Source organism: Chelon labrosus, assembly GCF_963514085.1.
Source record: "Chelon labrosus genome assembly, chromosome: 20".
NCBI lineage: Eukaryota > Metazoa > Chordata > Actinopteri > Mugiliformes > Mugilidae > Chelon > Chelon labrosus.
Window position 1 is genome coordinate 5,866,841 of NC_140353.1, and position 18,774 is coordinate 5,885,614.

Consider the following 18,774-nt stretch of genomic DNA (forward strand, 5'->3'; position numbering starts at 1 on the left):
GCATCATAATAAAAACCATGACTCGCATTCTTATCCCTAAAACTATTATTAAGATACAACAATTTATCCCCTAACATAATACAAAGTAACACAATGGCAACTCATTATTATTATTATTATTATTTTTCTCGTCTTCTGCTTATATTTGGTTAACATTTGACTGAAATTTGGTAGCTATAACCACTTTTCCAATATAATCGTGGTCATACAGTTCGAAATGAAAACATGATTCCATTACTCCACACATATTCTAGGTTTCCAGAAAGGAAAAAAACAAAACAAAAAAAACAAGTTCTTCTTGCTTGGCCATACGTTTCCCTCGGGTGTCATTTCTTCTGCTTCGAGTAACGGGCGCTTGACTGGTTACCAGATCCCGCTGGATCTCCCTCCAGGAGGAGCGAGGATCCTGGCCGAGGATCTCTTTGGGATCTTGTCGTCGATCTGAGCACCTGGGGACAGGATCACGTGGGTTGAGCAGAGCGACACGAGGAGCTACTATTTCCTTGCTATGTGCAGCTCAGTCATATTTTTTTCCTCTAAGCAGCTTATGCGAAGTTTAAGGCAGCTTTAACAAATGCAGCATACTTAAAAAGATGAAAGTGCATTCCATTTAAAATGCAAAATATTTATGGTTTGCTTGCAAGTAACTAGGTGTAAAATCCTGCTGCCTATATAAAGGCGTTACTGAAACTGAGATAACTATTATATTTCTAAGTGGAACAATATTTTAGATACTAGAGATCTGAGACCGTAGCGTGTTGGTTAAATCAACTCTGCCTCTGTTCCCCGTCTGCAGATACTCGATAAGAGCTGGTCTGATGAGGATGCATGTGAAGTTTCTCGGTCATCCAGGTCATGGCACGTCTAAAACAAAGACAGCTGGACTTGTCTGAGTTCTCTTGACGTTTCACAAGTTGCTTCTTTAGTTTTAAACGACTGGTAAGGAGGGAGTCTAGGTTTTATTTCAGAGGTGGTACCCGCCTGAAACTCACATGACGAAGGCTTGTTAACAACCTAATACTCACAATATCCCCAATATCTTTTTTCTCTTTAATGACACGTTAACAGCCTCTTAAGATTCAAGATTTATAAACTTTGCAATGAAGTTATTGGGGATATTGGTTGAATACTGGGTCATTAATACTGGGTCATCTGGACTGGAAAAAAAAAAACATTTTATTTAAAAAATGCTATAAATTAGAAATAGAAAGTTTAATCCATATTTCATCACACTATATGTGGCCTTCAAGACAGACTGTGTGAGTCACGTTAACCACAGCACCCTCATCAGGTCAGTTATTTGAATCTCCGTTTATGCATGTATATTTTTAAAACGTGCATAATGCATTCATTTTAGCATTCATATGAGTCTGTTGGTCCTCACCAGACAGGCTGAAGCTGGACTCATGGAGGTCCCTCACGCCTCCGTGCCGGGTGCAGGGGCGCGTCGGAGTGTCCAGATCCGAAGCGCCAAAGTCCCTCTTTCCTGAATTTGCCACAGTCACGACTTCACCCGTGTAGGGCTCCCTTTCCACAGCTTTCACCGCCTGGCACTGGTAGGCCGAAGTGTCAGGACACATTGAAACAGAAGCGGATTCATTACCATGTTAAAGGAAACAAACAGAAAAACGTGTAGAGACTACAGCACCAGAACAGCGGTCTCATACCTTTTCCCTCTGAACCATCTTCTTGTAGAGGTAATCTGGGAAGGTCCTCAATGGACAAAACTTCCCAGAGCCCTCGGCACATGTGAATATGCCGTTTTCGTAGACCAGACGCCCACGGCTGATGGTCACCAGGGGTACGCCGTGACAACGGAGACCTTCATAAAGGTTTATGTCGCCTCCCTGGACCTGGTTATCCACAGAAATGGTCCTGTAGGCAGAGATGACCCAGTTTAGGCAGACAAAAGATACATCAGCCAAGGAGAATCGAGATGAAAGCTGCAGCGAGACAAGCGGGTCGATAAATGGATGGATCGGGTTTCATACTTGGATCCCTCGGGGTCCCAGACCACCACATCAGCATCTGCTCCTGGGATGATCCTGCCTTTCCTCGGGTAGAGGTTGTAGATTTTGGCTGCATTTGAGCTTGTGACTGCTACAAAGCGATTCTCGTCCATTTTGCCTCCAATCTGTAAAATTTAACACAAGACACAAATTCAAATATGTTTCCAACATTAGGGAAAAACTTTTTTTGGGCTGTTGGATGTTTTCGGGGCCTCTTCTCTCTGTACTTATTAATAAAGGGTTTACATTCATAAACCCCAAACCGAAGCAGAGGTCCTATTTGTGGAAGTTGTCTGGCAGCGAGACGGGAACAAAAGAGCCTCACATACCACTCCTTTCTCCCAGATGACGCTCATACGGTCCTGAATGCCAGGAAGCCCGTGGGGGATCTTTGTGAAATCATCCTTGCCCATGGCTTTCTGTTTGACGGTGAATGGGCGGTGATCGGACCCCACGACATTCAGAGTGTCACTGCGGCGGGAAGACGAAGTCACATTTGTTAGAAGAAGAAACCAGATGAGATTTCATAACAGATCGTACGGTCTGATTCTCACTTTCCAAGCAGGCTCATTAAGAAACTGGGAGTGTTGGGGTCCAGGCGGAGAGGGGGCACGGTTACGTGGGCAGCAGCATGGGCCCAGTCCTGATGATAGTACTGCATACCGGTCAGGACACTGTGCGCCGTGGTCGTTTCTCCATGGACGACCTTACCTGTGATCAGACGGTACAATGTAGACTCATGTCAGATCAAATGCTGAGAGTGGGGCAGCAAAATAAGAGATTATAAGAAATGAAGCCTCACCTTGCATCTTGGCTGTAGCCACTACATCTCCTGCAGACATACTGGACACATTCACAAGGTAGATTGGGCAGTGGGCCTAACGGACGACAGTGACAAACAGCGTACAGTCATTTTTAGATGATCTACAGCCGTGCTAGCATTTGTGTGAGATTTTATTATAGGCGCAGCGACGCTTTGAGTTTTGAGCTCACAATGCTAACATGACTTGATTATGATCACTCACCCTGTTAGCGATGGTAATTGCCCTGTGGGTTGCCTCTGCTTCCAGCTGTTTGGGACAAATTACAGTATTTGTAGGGGTGCTGAGATAGAAACTGGACTCATTTAAACGCAGAAATAATATTCATAATCCTGACGAGAGCCCATTTTATTTTAAACTGACAGACATGAGCAGGATAATCCTATCATACCTCTTCAGGCCTGCTGATTTCAATCCCTTCTGGGCCACTGATGCCGAGATCCAGTGCTTCCTTTGCACCCTGAGGAGAATTTAAATCATTAATTTGTGTACACCGCTGTACACTGCAGTGAATCATCACAGAAATATGAATGACAGGACGGTGACGTGTATGTCCCTGACCGACCTCTGCCACCAGTTCTCCGTTCTCGGCGTGGACCCTCGCGATGGCTCCGATGTCCTTACAGTGAAGCAGGGCCTGGAAGAGTTCGCCGTCCCTCAGCATGAACATGTCCTTGTAAGCCATGAACATCTGAAAGGAATTCACTCCTTCCTCTCTCACCAGCTTCTCCATCTCGGCTCGCACCTGCAGGTGGAAGGGAGAAAGCGGAAGTGAGCCCTGGCCTGGCCTCGACCTGCAAAGTATCCTCGGCCAAAATGGTTTAGTTTAACTTTTGTTTCCCTGCTGTTGAAAATATGTTGAAAATGAGAATCATAGAGCAAGGATGTCACTCTTAATCGACCATTTTAAACCAGTTTTTAACACTTAAAGTAATAAATTACACAAAAAAAGTCCCAGTTAACCAGAATACAACACAACTACGTGATCAGTTTTAGAAGAATGACAGTACTCTTGCTTCAATCAGCTAAAAGCATCTAAAAGCCACATGATCATAATGAAATTTTTAATTTATCAGAACAAGCACAGTAGTAGCATAGATTTAGACATTTCATACCTTGGGTCCCCACCAAGTAACTCCCACATGCAGAGCATAGTCGCAGCAGGATTTGGAGTCCGCCGAGCTGCGGCACTTCTCGTAGGCTTCCAGCAAAGATTCATTCTTCTCTGGGAGAACATGTCCGATCACCATCGTTGTACCGCCGGCTAAAGCAGCCTGGAAAAAATACAGAAAACAGCTAGCTTAAGTCACTTAAACTACAGGATGTAGTTCTGGCATTTTAATACGCAGAAAGGCATTATTAGAGATTTTTTTTTAATGAACCGATCAGATGAGGAGAGCTTAAATTGATTAAATAAATGAACATTAAACTCAATTTACTTATTAAAAGTGGCATTAAAGCAGGAGCTATTGATTTGCTGAAGCCCATAAATACTGAAGGAACTGTAATCTGCAAATCAGCATTATAGTAAAAGCGTCGATTACCATTAATGATTATTTTTTATGGTTTATTTGCATATGACTGCTGAGGGAAATAAAAATCTTTCAGTAGTAAAAGCGTAGGATCGATTGCTCCGCATGGTGAGATCATGAGGTATTTTAAGCCCCTTTTTTTCTTCTTAGATTTAGATGTTTTAAAAAGCAAACTACAGTTTATCATACTAACCCCAGCCACGGAGGACAGAGGTTGTTTTGTGTATAAGTGCATGCTTCACTGAGCATCTGTCAGCTGACCCTAGAGACTCGAGTAGTGTGCCCTGGGAAGGAGGACGGGTGGTGGGAGGGAGGCGTGGGCCTGAGAACCATTGTCTCTCGGCACAATGGCGTGAGTGAAAGGGCTTTTTGCGGCAGTCTTTGCAGCAGCCCCCCGGTATCCATGGAAACGGATACCGATCTGCATTTGTCTCTGGACGTATTCCGGAGCATGCAGCGGCAGCCGGAGCAGGCAGACGAGGAGGGAGGGGCCCGGGAGGGAGGGAGGGAGGAACGATGGGGAACAGTGGAGAACAGTGTCTGTCACCAGCCTCTACCGGTCTGTGCAGTCACAGCATCCATCACCTCGCAGCACGCGTCAACTCAAACTGTGATATACAGTGATGAGTCATCATGGTGCCCTGAAGCAGAGTGGGGTATCCCGACGGTATCAGCCTCCATGATGACTCCTTTCCACAATTTCTGGCAGCGTTCCCTACAGCAAAGTGCCAAATCATCTCTGCGTAATGTTGCTGAAATGAACTCAGTAACCTTATGGCACCTCAGAATAAGAAACATCTATCTATCTATCTATCTATCTATCTATCTATCTATCTTGCATCACATTTTATTTTTTCAATTACATGTTTTGGAGCGTTTATCCTAATTCTGTCTGTTCTGTAATTAGTCCACGATTGTCAAAGCAATTTACAAAGGTTGTCTCTGGATCGCTTTCTATTTTGGAGAGGAATTTTTGAATTCTTTTTCTTTGATAACATACAACAACCTATACATTCGTGTCCACGGTGACTTATTTAACTGTCCAGTTTCCGGTGTCATCATAAAAAAGTAAAAAGAAAAGAAAAGATACTTAAAATAGAAGATCTGAGAGGGTGAAAACTGAGACTTTTTGCTATTTTTGTTTAAAAGCTGACCTACTTCCAGACTGAACCCGACTTCTAAAATTTATACCTTGTCTGTAAGAACATTCAGAAAATGTAACTCCTAATAAATGACGGTACTTCCAAGCAATCTGCTTGATTCAAACAAGGTTTAACACGCACTTTTTTATTCCATTTTGCATCATATTGAATATAATTTCATTGCTATAGTTTTGTTCATGCACTTAAATTATCGTCTTTCTGTAATGTCTGACAACAAGAGGAGTTCAGCCCAAAATAACCAACATATTTGATCCCAGACTAATTAAGAAGCATTGCTGACATTTTGGCTAAAATTAACATCAGTGGAAAGCTTTTGTTGGTCTACATCTGTTGGACTAAATAACAAATTTGTGCTTACAACCTTAACACGATTTTCATTTGCCTGATGAAGATGTTAGATCACCACCTCAGCTGCTCCACTTCCAAACCCTTTCTCGCTCCCTTACCTTGGTGCCGCTGTAGAAATCATCGGCCGTGGTGGCGTTCATGAAGCTCTCCTCCAGGTGGACGCTGGTGTCGATGCCCCCGGGCAGCACCAGTTTCCCCGAGGCGTCGATCACCTTGGCCCCGCCTGGGATCATCAGCTCCTTCCCCACCTGCTGGATGATGCCGTTCTCGATGTAGACGTCGGCCTCCTGGGTGCAGTCGTCGTTCACCACCTTGCCGCCCTTTATCAGGATCCGCACCATCGCTGAGCTGGAAGACATGGCTATTGCTCTGGAAGGAAGAAAGAAGCAGATTCATTCATCAATGAGGACTGAAAATCTAAGTAAAAGTACAGAGACAATACCACAAAAAAACAGAAGAAAAGTAACATCCATACAAAAAAAACCCTCAGCATTTCCTCAACAAACTACAGAACATTTTCCAGTACCTCATTGTGACAGTGTAGTAAGGCTATAGAGGAGAGAGAAGGATCAGTGATGCTGCTCTGTGACCAGTCTATCACACTGTGACTGACATCAGCTACGAGGCTGAGCAGGCTGTGTCAGTCACTGCCTGAGACCTGACGTCCCAGCGGACAGCGATGCATAAAACAGAAGGAGTCCAGTCGTGGGTCACAATTAACAATAAGGTCAATAAGGCCATTATTCTGCAAGAAGTAAAGAAGCTACTGACAATTATGTTCAACACACTACAGGGCTATATTAAAAGAAGAAGAGGCAGGTTTATTTTCACAATATACAGTAAATGTCAAATAATTCACTGCAGAGCTTCTCAACCTGTGGGTGAGAGCCCTTAAAAGGGGTCGTTAAATGAATCTAAGGGGTCTCCAGATTATAAATGGGTTGGATTATAATAGAAAACTAAATTTACTACAATTTTTTTTTAACGCTTTGTCTCTTTTTTTGTATTTTGGTGCCCAACTCACAGAGATGCATGCCGAGGCGTTACCCCGAGGGCCCGGTAATGGTATTATTTCCTGGAGTTTGCGCATTTTAGCAGCTTGGAAGGAGTTTATACTTTAATAATTTAAAAATGCACACACGGTGCACTCCAGTAGCCGGAGCATCAAATCTGTAAATCCATTAAGGAATAATGGATCCAATATCTGGAATTTTATTTGTGGTGTTGTGGAGAAGTGCGACAGAGCTTCACGTTAAGAAATTAGATTTGCCTTGACTGGATAAATGAATATTACTAAAGACTTATCTCGTTAGTGTCAGGTCCAACTTTCCTCAGGGGGTGGGCTCGGTCCTTAAAGTAGCTCTTTTTCTGTGCTCTGTTCTAAACACTAGCCTATCTCATATCTCAGTTAAGTCACACACATGCAAACAAATGTTCCTTAAACCAGTTTTTGGGCAGATTACTGTGATCAACTATTAATCGGTGACAATGAGGCAATCTCTAAGATGTGCACCCTCCCTTCCTTCTGTACCAATAATGGGATGGGCTGGGTGTATATGTGTGTGTGTGCCCATCCTTGCGTGCTTGCGTGTGGCACGTGTGCGTGCAGGATGCGTACGTACGAGGGTGCGGCAACTTTACTGCATGGCATGGACTCCTTCACACATCCAGATCAGATGGTAGAGATGGAGTGTAAGATTAAAATATCTGACAGTGATGCAGACAAGGCTGCACGTTAAACTGGGGCCACTTCTTAAAGATTAAGTTGCAGTAATCACCATCATCATTCGTGGAAGTGGAAGTTGTCGCCGGCCAATTCATAATAAACAGGTGAGCCTACGTTACCTGCAAGAGCTGCACAATAAATGAGTGCAATTGCTCAAATAACACATAATTGAACAATAGATTCAATATGCAATGTAAATATGAGCTATTTTTCATTTAAATTTTCATTTTGGAGTACAATTGTAAAACTACAGGCCCTGGTAGGCTACTATATTGCTCAAATTTATTATATTTATATATTTCATTTGTCCATAAAAATCCATCTAATCAACAATGAGTGTCAGTCTGAATGATCACTCTGGTAAATATGCTTGTTTTGCTGATTAAGTGTGAACGCAGTGAAATGATGAGACTTGACACAAAGAAACCGGTCTCCATCCGGCATTACCGACCTAGAAACCTTCCGCCTTCCCCAACTCTCCCTCCCTCCTTCCTCCACAATAAACACCGGCTCGCTGTTTAACACTAAATGGCCTCGGTCTGTAATCATGCATCCCTGTTTGCCTGGTGTGGAAGGTGTAGTTGTAGTTCAGGGTGTGTGTGTGTGTGGATCCTGGGGAGGATGGCAGGAACAAGCAGGCAGGGGCAGACACCCAGACATGTATCCAGGGGAAACAAAGTCTCTCGGCTCAAGGAGAGGATTTCCCCCCCTCTCAGACAGAGAGCCACCGCAGCCTGCTGCTCAGAATAAATCAGGTGGTGGTGTGGACACGTACCTCCTCAATGGGCCTGCTGCTGCTGCTGCTGCTGCTCCACTCGGATCTCTCGTTACTTTCTAACAGGAACAGAATGCAACACAATCCGCGGATGGCACTTCCCAAGGAGATACACACGCCAGATGGATACCTTCCTGGCCGGTCCGGGACCAGCAGATCGCAGCATCATCGCCGTGAAATCAGCAAGGAGGCGGCAGTAAGACTTCTGGTTTAGGGCTTTCAAAATAAAAGCTCAATCGTTGAGAACTGCAACTTGCAAAATAATCAGACCAAGCTTGATTTAAATGGGACTTGTCAATCTTTTTAAACGCTTAAAGTTATTTGAAGGTTCTTTAAAAGTTATGCAAGATACCTTTAAACAGAATTAACTTGTTAAGGTGAACGAAATATCGATTGTAGGTTCAGTATTTCCTCAGTAAACATCAATAGGACAACTGAGGTGTGGTAATTGGATGGCTTTTATTAATATTAATTTTTGATATAAGCTGTCATGCAGAATTTAAATGAGTGACCACTTGTATCTGCTTGTGTGGCATTAACACTGTAAATGCGAACACGTTGGCATAATTATTTGCTGTATTAATATATGAACAGATCTTCTCTAACAACCAGAAAATAAGTTTCTGTTATGAATAATTTTAAAATGCACTTAGTAGTTAACTTCCAAACAACATGCTCCTGCATTTTTCCCTTATAGAGTGTTATTTGGTAGTGTTAGGCTACTTGTTCTCTTTGCTTAGCATTGCTACTGCACATTTTAGATTATGTAAGGTGTTTTTTTGTAACTATTATATTTTAATTTACTACTAAATGATTTAACTTAGATGCATGACTACCTAACCTCCACCTGCCCCCTTTTGGATATTTCTTGTAGCACCAATACTGCAAATACTAACTTAGATTAAGGCTTTTCTCTTTACAATAAATTTAGTAGTTACAAAAGAAGTAATATGCAGGCTCCTAATCCTGAACCTAATACTTTCTAACATATTTTTGCTTTCAGAAACTTTATATAATGTAATACAAACATTTTCTAGATAGATTAGACTTAGATAGACTTTAAAGATCCACAAGGGAAATTGTTTGGTCACAGTAGCCGAGCTGCACATAAAAAAACACTCTCACAAGTGAAAAGAAAGAATTTGAAAGCAAACATTTTACAGAATTAGCATACGAACAAATGTACAAGAAATAGAGACGGAAGAATATATATTATATACATAGGAATGATAGCAAGATGCAATAATGTGCATTAACATGAATAACATGGAGTTATCTGTTGCAGAAAGGTGAGTTGTTGTACAGCTGGATAGAGTAGGGTATGAAAGAAGTCCTGAAGCGTTCACTGTGGAAGCGGAGCTGAATCAGTCAGAGAATGTGTCCCTCTATAGTCTGGTGTAGTGGATGAGATGGATTGTCCATGATGCAGAGCAGTTTGTCCAGTGCCCTCCTGTCCCTCACTCAGACAAACGTCTCCAACTCACGTGACCAACCTTTGGGATCAATTTGTTGATCCTGCTTGTGTCCCTTTTGCTGGTACTGCTCCCCCAGCAACAAATCACAGCAAAGTACAAGGCACTTGCAACAACAGACTGGTAGAAAATCTCCAGCAACTTGTTCCATACATTAAAAGACCTGAGCTTCCTCAGGAGGTAGAGTCTACTCAGGCCCTTCTAACTTAGCTTTTAGCCAGGTTTTATACTACTAAATGCATGTAAATGACTTGTACTTGCACTAATAAAAGTGATTTTTTTTACATCAATACACTACAAGCACATGTATGGATGCTGCTTCAAATCCACTTTCAATAAAACAAGCAATAATTGACCTGCATTTTTCCCACAGACCTAGTTTCTTTTTTTTAAATTATTCTTTTATTTTGTAGGGAAATCGCCTGTCTTCCGGTGCGAGTCTGTGTTTCTATGGTTACCTTGACGGAGCTCGCAGCATCCAGGCCTTGCGACGCTGTGTCGCTCCAATCAGCAGCGTTGAGTGAAGGCTTGGTCGCATAAACATCCAATTATCTTGGACTTAAGGCGTGTCCACTATGAGGAGGCCGTACCACTATCAGGGAGAGAGGGTGATGTGAAGATGCCAGCACAGTAAGGCTACAAAACAGACCATAATAATATATTGGTCATGGCTTAAATGTCTCAGAGAACCTAACTTGGAGTTAATAATAAACAGACTTTATTTTCTTCTGTGTTGTTTTGCAATGATGTAATTATAATTGAAGGACAAGGAAGCACAAAACAGCAAACATAGCCTGCAAGAATATGGCTTTATTAGCTGACTGACAAGCTGAGGAGTGACAACATGTTCAGGTCTGATCAGAGAAGAGCTGCCTGTGTTTAAAGCACTGAAAGGTGGTGAATACAGGTGTCAAGACGCTGAGGATCAAATCCCTCGCCGGAGGGCCTGATGGCTTGCAAAACTGGAGCTGAATATCAATATCAGCCTCCTGACAATCACAAACTTAAACTGAGGCATCATGACTGGAGCTGCTCCTAAATCTAAATATACTTCTCCCCTCATAGTAGTAGCCTAGCACCGCACAGTTGCTTATTAATTTGAGGATAATACTGATACTTAATTCATACTTAGTTTCCTCTGATTATGACAAAAATAATAAATACAAATAGCTAAATTATATGAATAGAAGAGTCATTCTTATTATACACAAAGAAACCAATGTCAGCTGCTTAAAATTTCTTGATATTTGCCACTAATAATTTAGAAATATATATCATATTTATGCAAATCTAAATTGGAATTTTATAACATTATCTGCTATTTACAACTATTATGATTAAGCATGCATGCTCATAATTAGGCATAATGTTAATTAATTTAATTTGATAAATTATTAATATTGTTAAATGTATACGACACAAACAGGCTTTAATGCATGCTTTTTCATTGCAAATATTTTTATATTTTAAAATAATAACGTTAACAGTGTCTTTTTTTTTCTTTGTTCCAAGGTAGGCCAGTTTCAGAAATGCTAATTATATGCAGATTTTGAGTAGTTTATCTTACGTGTTCACACTGGAAAGAGACTATATGACTAAAATAATTAATAAATAAATATGGACTCTTAAAATACACCTGTCCGACTAACAGCAAACATTTTCTCTAGTGTCCTATTAAATTTAACTCGCAGTGCAGTTCCAAAATTACAACTTTACAGGCAGTTAAGTATTCCGCCATTTCCTCTCGCGAGAGCGAAACCATGGCGACAGGTGAGCTAAGTGTGACTGACGCAAGCTAACGACAGCTAGCTAGCATTAGCAGAATATTAACTTTAGTTTGAAGCACAACTTTTAAGAAATCTTTTCGCCCCTTGCCTAAATAAGTTTAACAAATGTTAGCTTTACGTACTAACTACATTTATATATCCTGCATGATTCAGGTCAGTAGTTTCGGTTTCTAACGGCTAACTGCCACCTAGCTAGTTCGGCTAACTGCACTATTTAGCTACGTAGCTGCTGTGTTTTTAACTTTACGAGGGATTGGGGGTTATTGGGCATGAGGGTACATTTGTTGTGTTTGCTTAAAAGTCAATAAATAATGATTAGTCAGGTCACATACATCAGTATATTTAAGGTTATCTTAAATCATTGTTAGCTAATGTTAGCTTAGGCGTAAATCCTATTGCTGCTAAATGCTGCTGTTCTTTTTTATACCTGTTCTTTTGCATAAATATTTAAGAATTAGTTTAATTTTAAACGTTTGTCATAGTCTGCAATGCTAGTGCCACGCCATATACAGTACACATATTTACCATCGATGGCTACTGATATGGCTGGTGGGTCTACCATTAGCAAATGGTAGCCAGTAATTAGCCATGCTGTATTTTAACATTGTTTCTGTGCTGTTTACATTGCTTTAATGTGACTTGGAAAGAATGTTTCTAAAAATATTTGACTCTAAATTGATTGTTGACTGCTGCACAATTCGGATGCTTAAAATCTGAAACCACTTTACAGGTGCTTTAACTCAAGTTCAGTAAGCTGGGTAGATTTATGCAAATATACACTCACTTGCGTAACCATTAGGTACACTAGTCAAAACAAATGTATTTCTAACACAACAGTCCTGCAGTAAATCCCCTTTCATGACTGTGATAATGGTCAGTTTATGTTAAACAGCGTCAGACAGGTGGTAATTCAGCTGTATGATCATTTTGGAGGATGTAGCTTGTGGTGCTATTATTTAGTCAAGCCCACTGACTAAAATGGGGTTGTCAAAATAATAGCAACACGTTGGTACAACACAATACAATTCAATAGCACTCCAAACCATTGCGCACATGAGTTTGTGCAGGACTGTTATATCAGAATGAATTTGTTTTCACTGGTGAACCTAAAGAACTAGCAAGTGAGCGTAAATAAAAAAAATAAGGACAAAAGATGGTAGTTTTTTTTGCACAAAAACAATACATTTATTCAAGTGTTCTCCAGCACAAGTACATACGGAGCCTTTATCTTCTCTCTGGACACTAAACATAAGTATGGGGGCGGGCGGGGGGGTCAAAGTGGAGAATGACTGCTACATTTGCTGTAAGAACTGGTCTTGAGGAAAAGCGTATAGGCCGTAAAACAGTTATGACAGAAAGAAAGTCACAGAGTGTCAACAGTATCACCAAATATAGAAGAATTGACCTGCCTTGAACAAAATGAAATGTTGTTTCTGATAAAAAAAAAAAAAGTAAAGAAAAAAAAAACCCAAATAAAAACAAACAAGCATAAATTCAAAACAACATTCGGAAAAAACAGACATGGAGAATAGTACGGCATGGAATGTAGGATTAAGAAGCGATGCGTATTAAGCATACATTATGCTACAGTAAAAGTTATTACCGTTTTTTTTTTCTCACACAATTTTCCCACAGATAAGCACCAACTACAGCAATCTCTAGTCTAAAACAATATAGGAAACCTTTCATTATTTGTTATCCTTATTTTTTCAAGTACAAAGTTAAAATGCCTTTGTTAATATATTTATATGAGTGAAATAATAGTTCTTTTCCATTACTACAAGGAACGTAAAACAGTCATTGTCGAGACGTGTTTATTTGTCTTCCAATCAAATATATTTTTTTTCTTGATTAGATAAAATGTTTAGCACCATCGGAAACACCTACAATCCCTCTTTTTAAAGTCTTACAAAAGGAAACGGAAGCAAAAAACACCACCGTGTAGGGCTGTGCAGTGAAGTTGAGAGCGTTCATCTTAAAGCTGTCCATAGGCCAATGTTTCGATCGCAATACATCAAATCTGGATTCACTTGACACAAACAAATCAGCATGAAACGAGTTGACTTGGAGTCTCCCTACATCTAATGCTTAAAGCAAGTTTTGAATCAAATTTGTCACTTGATTTTAATCTTTAACCTAAGATTTTTGTTTCTAATTTGATGATATATATTAGCAAAGAATTATATTTGTACATCTCATACGTTAAAAAAAAAGAATTTGTAAAAATGAAAACAGCAACCAGAAAACTCTATGTACAGAATGTACAAACATGAGGGGATGTTAAGTATCATAGGAGGAGGGGGGAATAACATCTGGATAAAATATCACACAGCACAAGGGCTCGCATTGAGCCTCATGTGCCAGGACAAAAATGATGTCAATAAGGTCACTTAAGAAATTAATTACATTAAGAAATTAAATTTCAAAATTTGAATCTTAAATATGATATAGATAAGCGATAACATCTGTTTTTATTACCCTCTTTACTCTTTGAGTGCTGACGTCTTCTGCCAAACACTTTGTCAGTTTTTTGTTTTGACAAACTGTAGCCTAAATCCTCCATATTTAGCTTAGAGGTTACAATCAAGAGAATTTAGTTTGTGAACGCAATCCAAATTTGGATCAGCACATAAAGATTTGCCAACATGACGACTATGTTTTTTTTTATCAGGGAAACGGCAGAGGCCCAACTGTCCTTCACAGGGGACAAAATATTTAACAACGCAGACGACACAGTTCTTTAACTCTGTCTAACATTTTACAATCTTGATAGAAATAGACATTCGTTGAATTTGGGTCCTAACATACTGTATCGCTGCTTTAAAACAGAGAACAATATCGACGATGGTAAGAAGGGAAGGGGGTTACAAATGTCAATCCATCTACTGTACACCGAGTCAAATAACATGGGTTTCACATATCAAAATCCATTCTTTCACTTCTATTGGCACAGCCCTACTGTATACAAAAAGTATTACGCGAGGGTAGATCAGTTCACATCATAAAACTAAAAACAAAACAAAAAAAAAATTCACAAGAACCAATATCTTTTTAAAAAATATCAAGAAAAAAAGAAAGTATACATATAAAAGTGCTTTATAATGTTGATAAAACAGCACAAAATTGCTATAAAAAGGTAGAAGAACTTTGTGAAGCCGCACCATATTGTTGAGGATTTGCACCTGACAGTTTTTTTTCAGTTTAGAGAGGTGGACGTGGAGGAGGACGGTTACCCGGCCTGGTCACCCTCCCTCCAGCGACCACGCTTACTAACAGTTGTACAGTAATGTCATTGGTCAGGATGAAACTAGACAAAAGTAGCTCACCACAGACTTTGATCTTAAGTTATTTTTTTTTTTTTATCATTGAATGACAGAAAACATCATTTCCCATGTGGCTAGCTTCACTTTCTGTTTGTGCAGATCCAGGCAGTGAGCCCGAGCATAGCAAGGCTAAGAGATAAATGAGCACCAGTGAAATCTGTATAAAAGCTGTAAAATGCACAAAAGAGGATAAGCTCTATTTTGCAATCGAAAGTCTGTCACTTCTGTGTTTCCTTAGAAGTGAACGTAATGGCACACAACTGAATTTGTTATTTCATTTAAATGTAAAAACGTCAAACACAAGTTTTTTGTTTTTTTTTCCAGCAACAGGTTCAACAGCTCCGTATTGTCTAAAGTTGTAGTGCCACATGGGCTATGATGTTTCTCATCATCTTGGAGCACCATGGTATTGTAACCATATTACAGTAGTACCTTTATTACCTTCAGCTGTGTATAGAAACTGTAAACAAAGAGGTATATGTGATCTGGTGTTTTGGATTCTCAGAGACACGGCTCTCCTGACACTGAAGAAAATCGCCTTTCTCCTTCACATCTGTGAGGCTCAGTAGCTGGAAGCATGGCTGCACTGCAGGTGGGAATCTCGCAGCGCCGACATACAGTACGCTCACACAGCAGAAACTTTTCACATATCTTGAAATAAAAAAACCTATTTCCTGTCTTTCTGATGTTTCCCATTGCATCACCTTGTCCTTTACGATACATGTTTAGCACTTTTTTTTGTCTCAGTGTCTTGAGAAGAAAGCATAGTCTCAAGTATAGCTTGCACAAACAAATCAACAATACTTGATAACACTGCTAAAAGGTAAAATGACATATCAAAATTAAATAGAATAGGAATTACAATAAAATACAAGAAATAATGTAAAAATCTACGTCAATGTTTCGCTCACAAATTATACCAGAGTATAATTTGAGGATCAAGGCTCTTATTTCTAGTCACAACATACAGTTGTAGTTCCTAAATGGTTTTTGAGCAACTTTTCCCGCCGCTCAAACACAGGCAAAGTAATCTTTAAGTGGTGCAAAGAGGTGGCGGATAACTGGGACACTCCATGACCTGCCCAGGAGCCTCTGCCTCGCCAGTCGGCTCATGTTGGACACATCCGTATAGTGAACGGGGAAGCCAAAGATCCTGACAAGAGCGACCAGGAGGGCAGACAGGGAGCAAAACAGAAGACAAAGAAAGACAATCTTGAAATTCTAATCTCATAAACAACCATATTTCGCAGTTCGAAGGACAACCATAAGTTGTACATACCTCTCCATCTCAGTGCACCAGAGTATGTCTTCCTTCTCGTTCATGTAGACGGGGAAGTGCTGGTCCTTGCCCTGCTTGATGGAGTTAGACCTGGTGGTGATGGTCCTCACCTTTCCAAACTAGTGGAGAATAAATAGAACAAAGAAACATTAGTGCATCTATGTTTTTTTACTGCTACAAAACACAATATATCTTTTCTATATTACTTGGCGCCTTCTTTATCGTGTTAAGATCAGAAAATGAGGATTCTTGTGTGCAGTTAGGAACGTGATGTCCAATGACTTAATAATTACAACATATTTCTGTCTCTCATCACATCAGATTACTGGCGATTTTTATTTGCGATACAAATAATGTTAATTTGTTCATTATTACATATGTATACCTTAGCTGTTCTGCCGTGTTCTAAACAGTCCTGGAGGTCCAGCCTGTCCGTGTACATGGCACTCAAAGGCCTGGAAAGGAGAAGAAACAGGAGCCACAGTTTATATTTAGATTTATTGAAAGAATTCGGACCCACAAAGTTCAATTTAAGCTGAGCTGACCGAGTTCCAGGAAGACTCTGCTTTGAGTTAGACTGAATTGGACCCAACTTTCAATCCTGCATTGGAGTTTTCTTGCAATTTCCAAATTTAATAAATTCTGTGAAATTTTCTTCTAAACTAGCCACTAAACTCTGGCTACACCAGAATAATGCTTAGGGGACATAGTTTGGAAGTAAAAGGCTTCAAACAGTCTTACCTATGATCCAAACCAAGCCAAAGCCTCATCAATCCATTGGTGTAAATGTTAATGTATGGCTGCTGTAGTAACTACTTTCTCTGTCACGTTAAAAACTGTTTTATGAATGCAGTCCCCTCCATCATGGGTGATTTTCTTTCCTTTCCATTTGTTATGTCAGAGACTGCCGCTTCCCTCACCATTCACACACCAACCTGTTCATGCCAGGAAGGTTACCCCAGAAGTAACGGGCACGGTGGGCAGCGGACACCTCCTTGGCATCAATCATGACTGGGTTACACTGAAAACAAAGCAGAGGAAGAACAAACTGAGAATCAGAGAGAAACTGAGGTAAGGCGCTACTCTGTACTTGAACGGATTATATAGCACATTTTAACTGTGACTGAAATAAACTGAAATCACTTTAGAGTCGATTGAAAACCTAAAAATTGCCGGCTTCACTGCATTCTCCACAGTGTTCAATTATTTAAAAGTGGAGAATATTTAAATATAGTGAACAAGATCTTCACAGGGCTAAATGCAACATGGAGAGCAAAAGGCCTTATTAAATACATTAAACGTAGCATATTAAATCTACAACATCAAAAAGAGAAAGGGTCAGAGCTCCCTCTCCCTTCTAAAACTCTGCTCTGCTAAAGTTAATGAATTAGTACCACAAGGGGGCATTCATAATCCATAAATCCTTATATCGCTGGTATCACTTCACTGCAGCCTAGGATTATATCTAGTAGTTATTTAATACATGTATCAGTGAGTACAAGTATCCGTGAAGCTCACCTCTAAAAAGCGAGATATGTCCCTCTTATCACTGACACCCATGGCAACCACATTTTCAAAGAGCCAGAAGAAAGGCCTGTCGTCCCCTTCCTTCGGCCGAGCCTCGTGGAGCAGCCTGTAAAACTCAAAGAACAGGCGACCAGTGCCCTCTGTGGGGCAGAAAGAGCCATTAAAGTGTGGAAGCACAATAAAGGGGACATAAACTGCGGCTTTATCACATAATCATATAAAGGAAAAGGTATATGCACTCGTTTACACCTACCATAAAGACCCTTCCTAGCAGGATTGACAATCGAGAGGTCATTGCATGGGCTTCCACCAATAACTAGATCAAAAGGACCCCACTCCTGTATCTGTAGAGAGATAAGAAACAGAGTTAGAAACACAGAGATAAAGACGGCGAGTGTATAGTTAATGAATCTTGTAGAACCAGCATTGAACTCCTCCGACGAGTGTATTGTGCAACACATGAAAAAAGAAATACAGATCCTCTGAAATACAGATCCTGGAGCTTTGAAATGTTTTAATTGTCTACTAATCTGCTGTTTCTACTTTTAATGATTTAGTATGGTGTTTGTGAGGCTTTGAGGTTTGTTTCTGTGTCATTATATGTCTGCCATGTCAGGAAGCCCTGACGGTAAAAGCCTAAGACAACAGATGTGATGTTTGAGAGGGTTAGGGTCCAAATTGTTCGGGGTTATGAATGTTAGAAAATGATACCCACTGCTGTTTTTATTAGCTAGTAGTCTTTTATCAAAGCAATTTACTGTCACTGTATTTAGTCACTGATATGTGCTCATTTCCTAAGAATAGGACTAAACTGTTTTTATGTACCAGTCTTGTGCCTACAATAGGTTTTCAGTGGTCTTTCCAAATCAAATGTGGTACTTATATCTAAAGTCTGCTCAGTCCAGTTAGTTTGGGAAGTGTTTCATTTTACTTTTGCAGATCTGTGATCTGTGTGTCAATGTGTCCAAAACCTGAGTGGATCCCAACAAACCTGCTTTTATTGTTAGTGCAG

The 18,774-nt window shown here is 40.3% G+C and overlaps 2 protein-coding genes across 3 annotated transcripts in view; both read right to left on the bottom strand.

Annotated features, from left to right (window-relative positions):
- Positions 1 to 363: 363 nt before the first annotated feature.
- On the bottom strand, positions 364 to 8,391 carry dpysl5a (dihydropyrimidinase like 5a; the record flags this gene model as incomplete). The annotated part of the gene is made up of 13 exons (XM_084568769.1): positions 8,375 to 8,391; positions 5,972 to 6,242; positions 3,946 to 4,104; positions 3,396 to 3,575; positions 3,222 to 3,290; positions 3,035 to 3,079; positions 2,812 to 2,887; positions 2,564 to 2,720; positions 2,339 to 2,480; positions 1,992 to 2,134; positions 1,668 to 1,875; positions 1,385 to 1,553; positions 364 to 449 (listed from the first exon to the last, which is right to left on the bottom strand). Exons 2-13 carry the CDS (start codon positions 6,230 to 6,232, stop codon positions 364 to 366), a joined length of 1,695 nt encoding a protein of 564 aa, XP_084424895.1. The 5' UTR covers positions 6,233 to 6,242; positions 8,375 to 8,391.
- A 7,147-nt stretch (positions 8,392 to 15,538) lies between these two features.
- Positions 15,539 to 18,774, bottom strand: part of LOC311505425 (DNA (cytosine-5)-methyltransferase 3A-like) — a 38,230-nt gene continuing 34,994 nt past the window's right edge. For both annotated transcript variants that reach the window (XM_084568990.1, XM_084568989.1), the window contains exons 18-23: positions 18,016 to 18,106; positions 17,754 to 17,902; positions 17,171 to 17,256; positions 16,621 to 16,690; positions 16,236 to 16,354; positions 15,539 to 16,109 (exon numbers count right to left, since the gene is read on the bottom strand). In XM_084568990.1, coding sequence (XP_084425116.1) covers positions 15,968 to 16,109; positions 16,236 to 16,354; positions 16,621 to 16,690; positions 17,171 to 17,256; positions 17,754 to 17,902; positions 18,016 to 18,106 — 657 coding nt within the window. In that variant the 3' untranslated portion in view covers positions 15,539 to 15,967. The remainder of the gene's footprint in view (positions 16,110 to 16,235; positions 16,355 to 16,620; positions 16,691 to 17,170; positions 17,257 to 17,753; positions 17,903 to 18,015; positions 18,107 to 18,774) is intronic.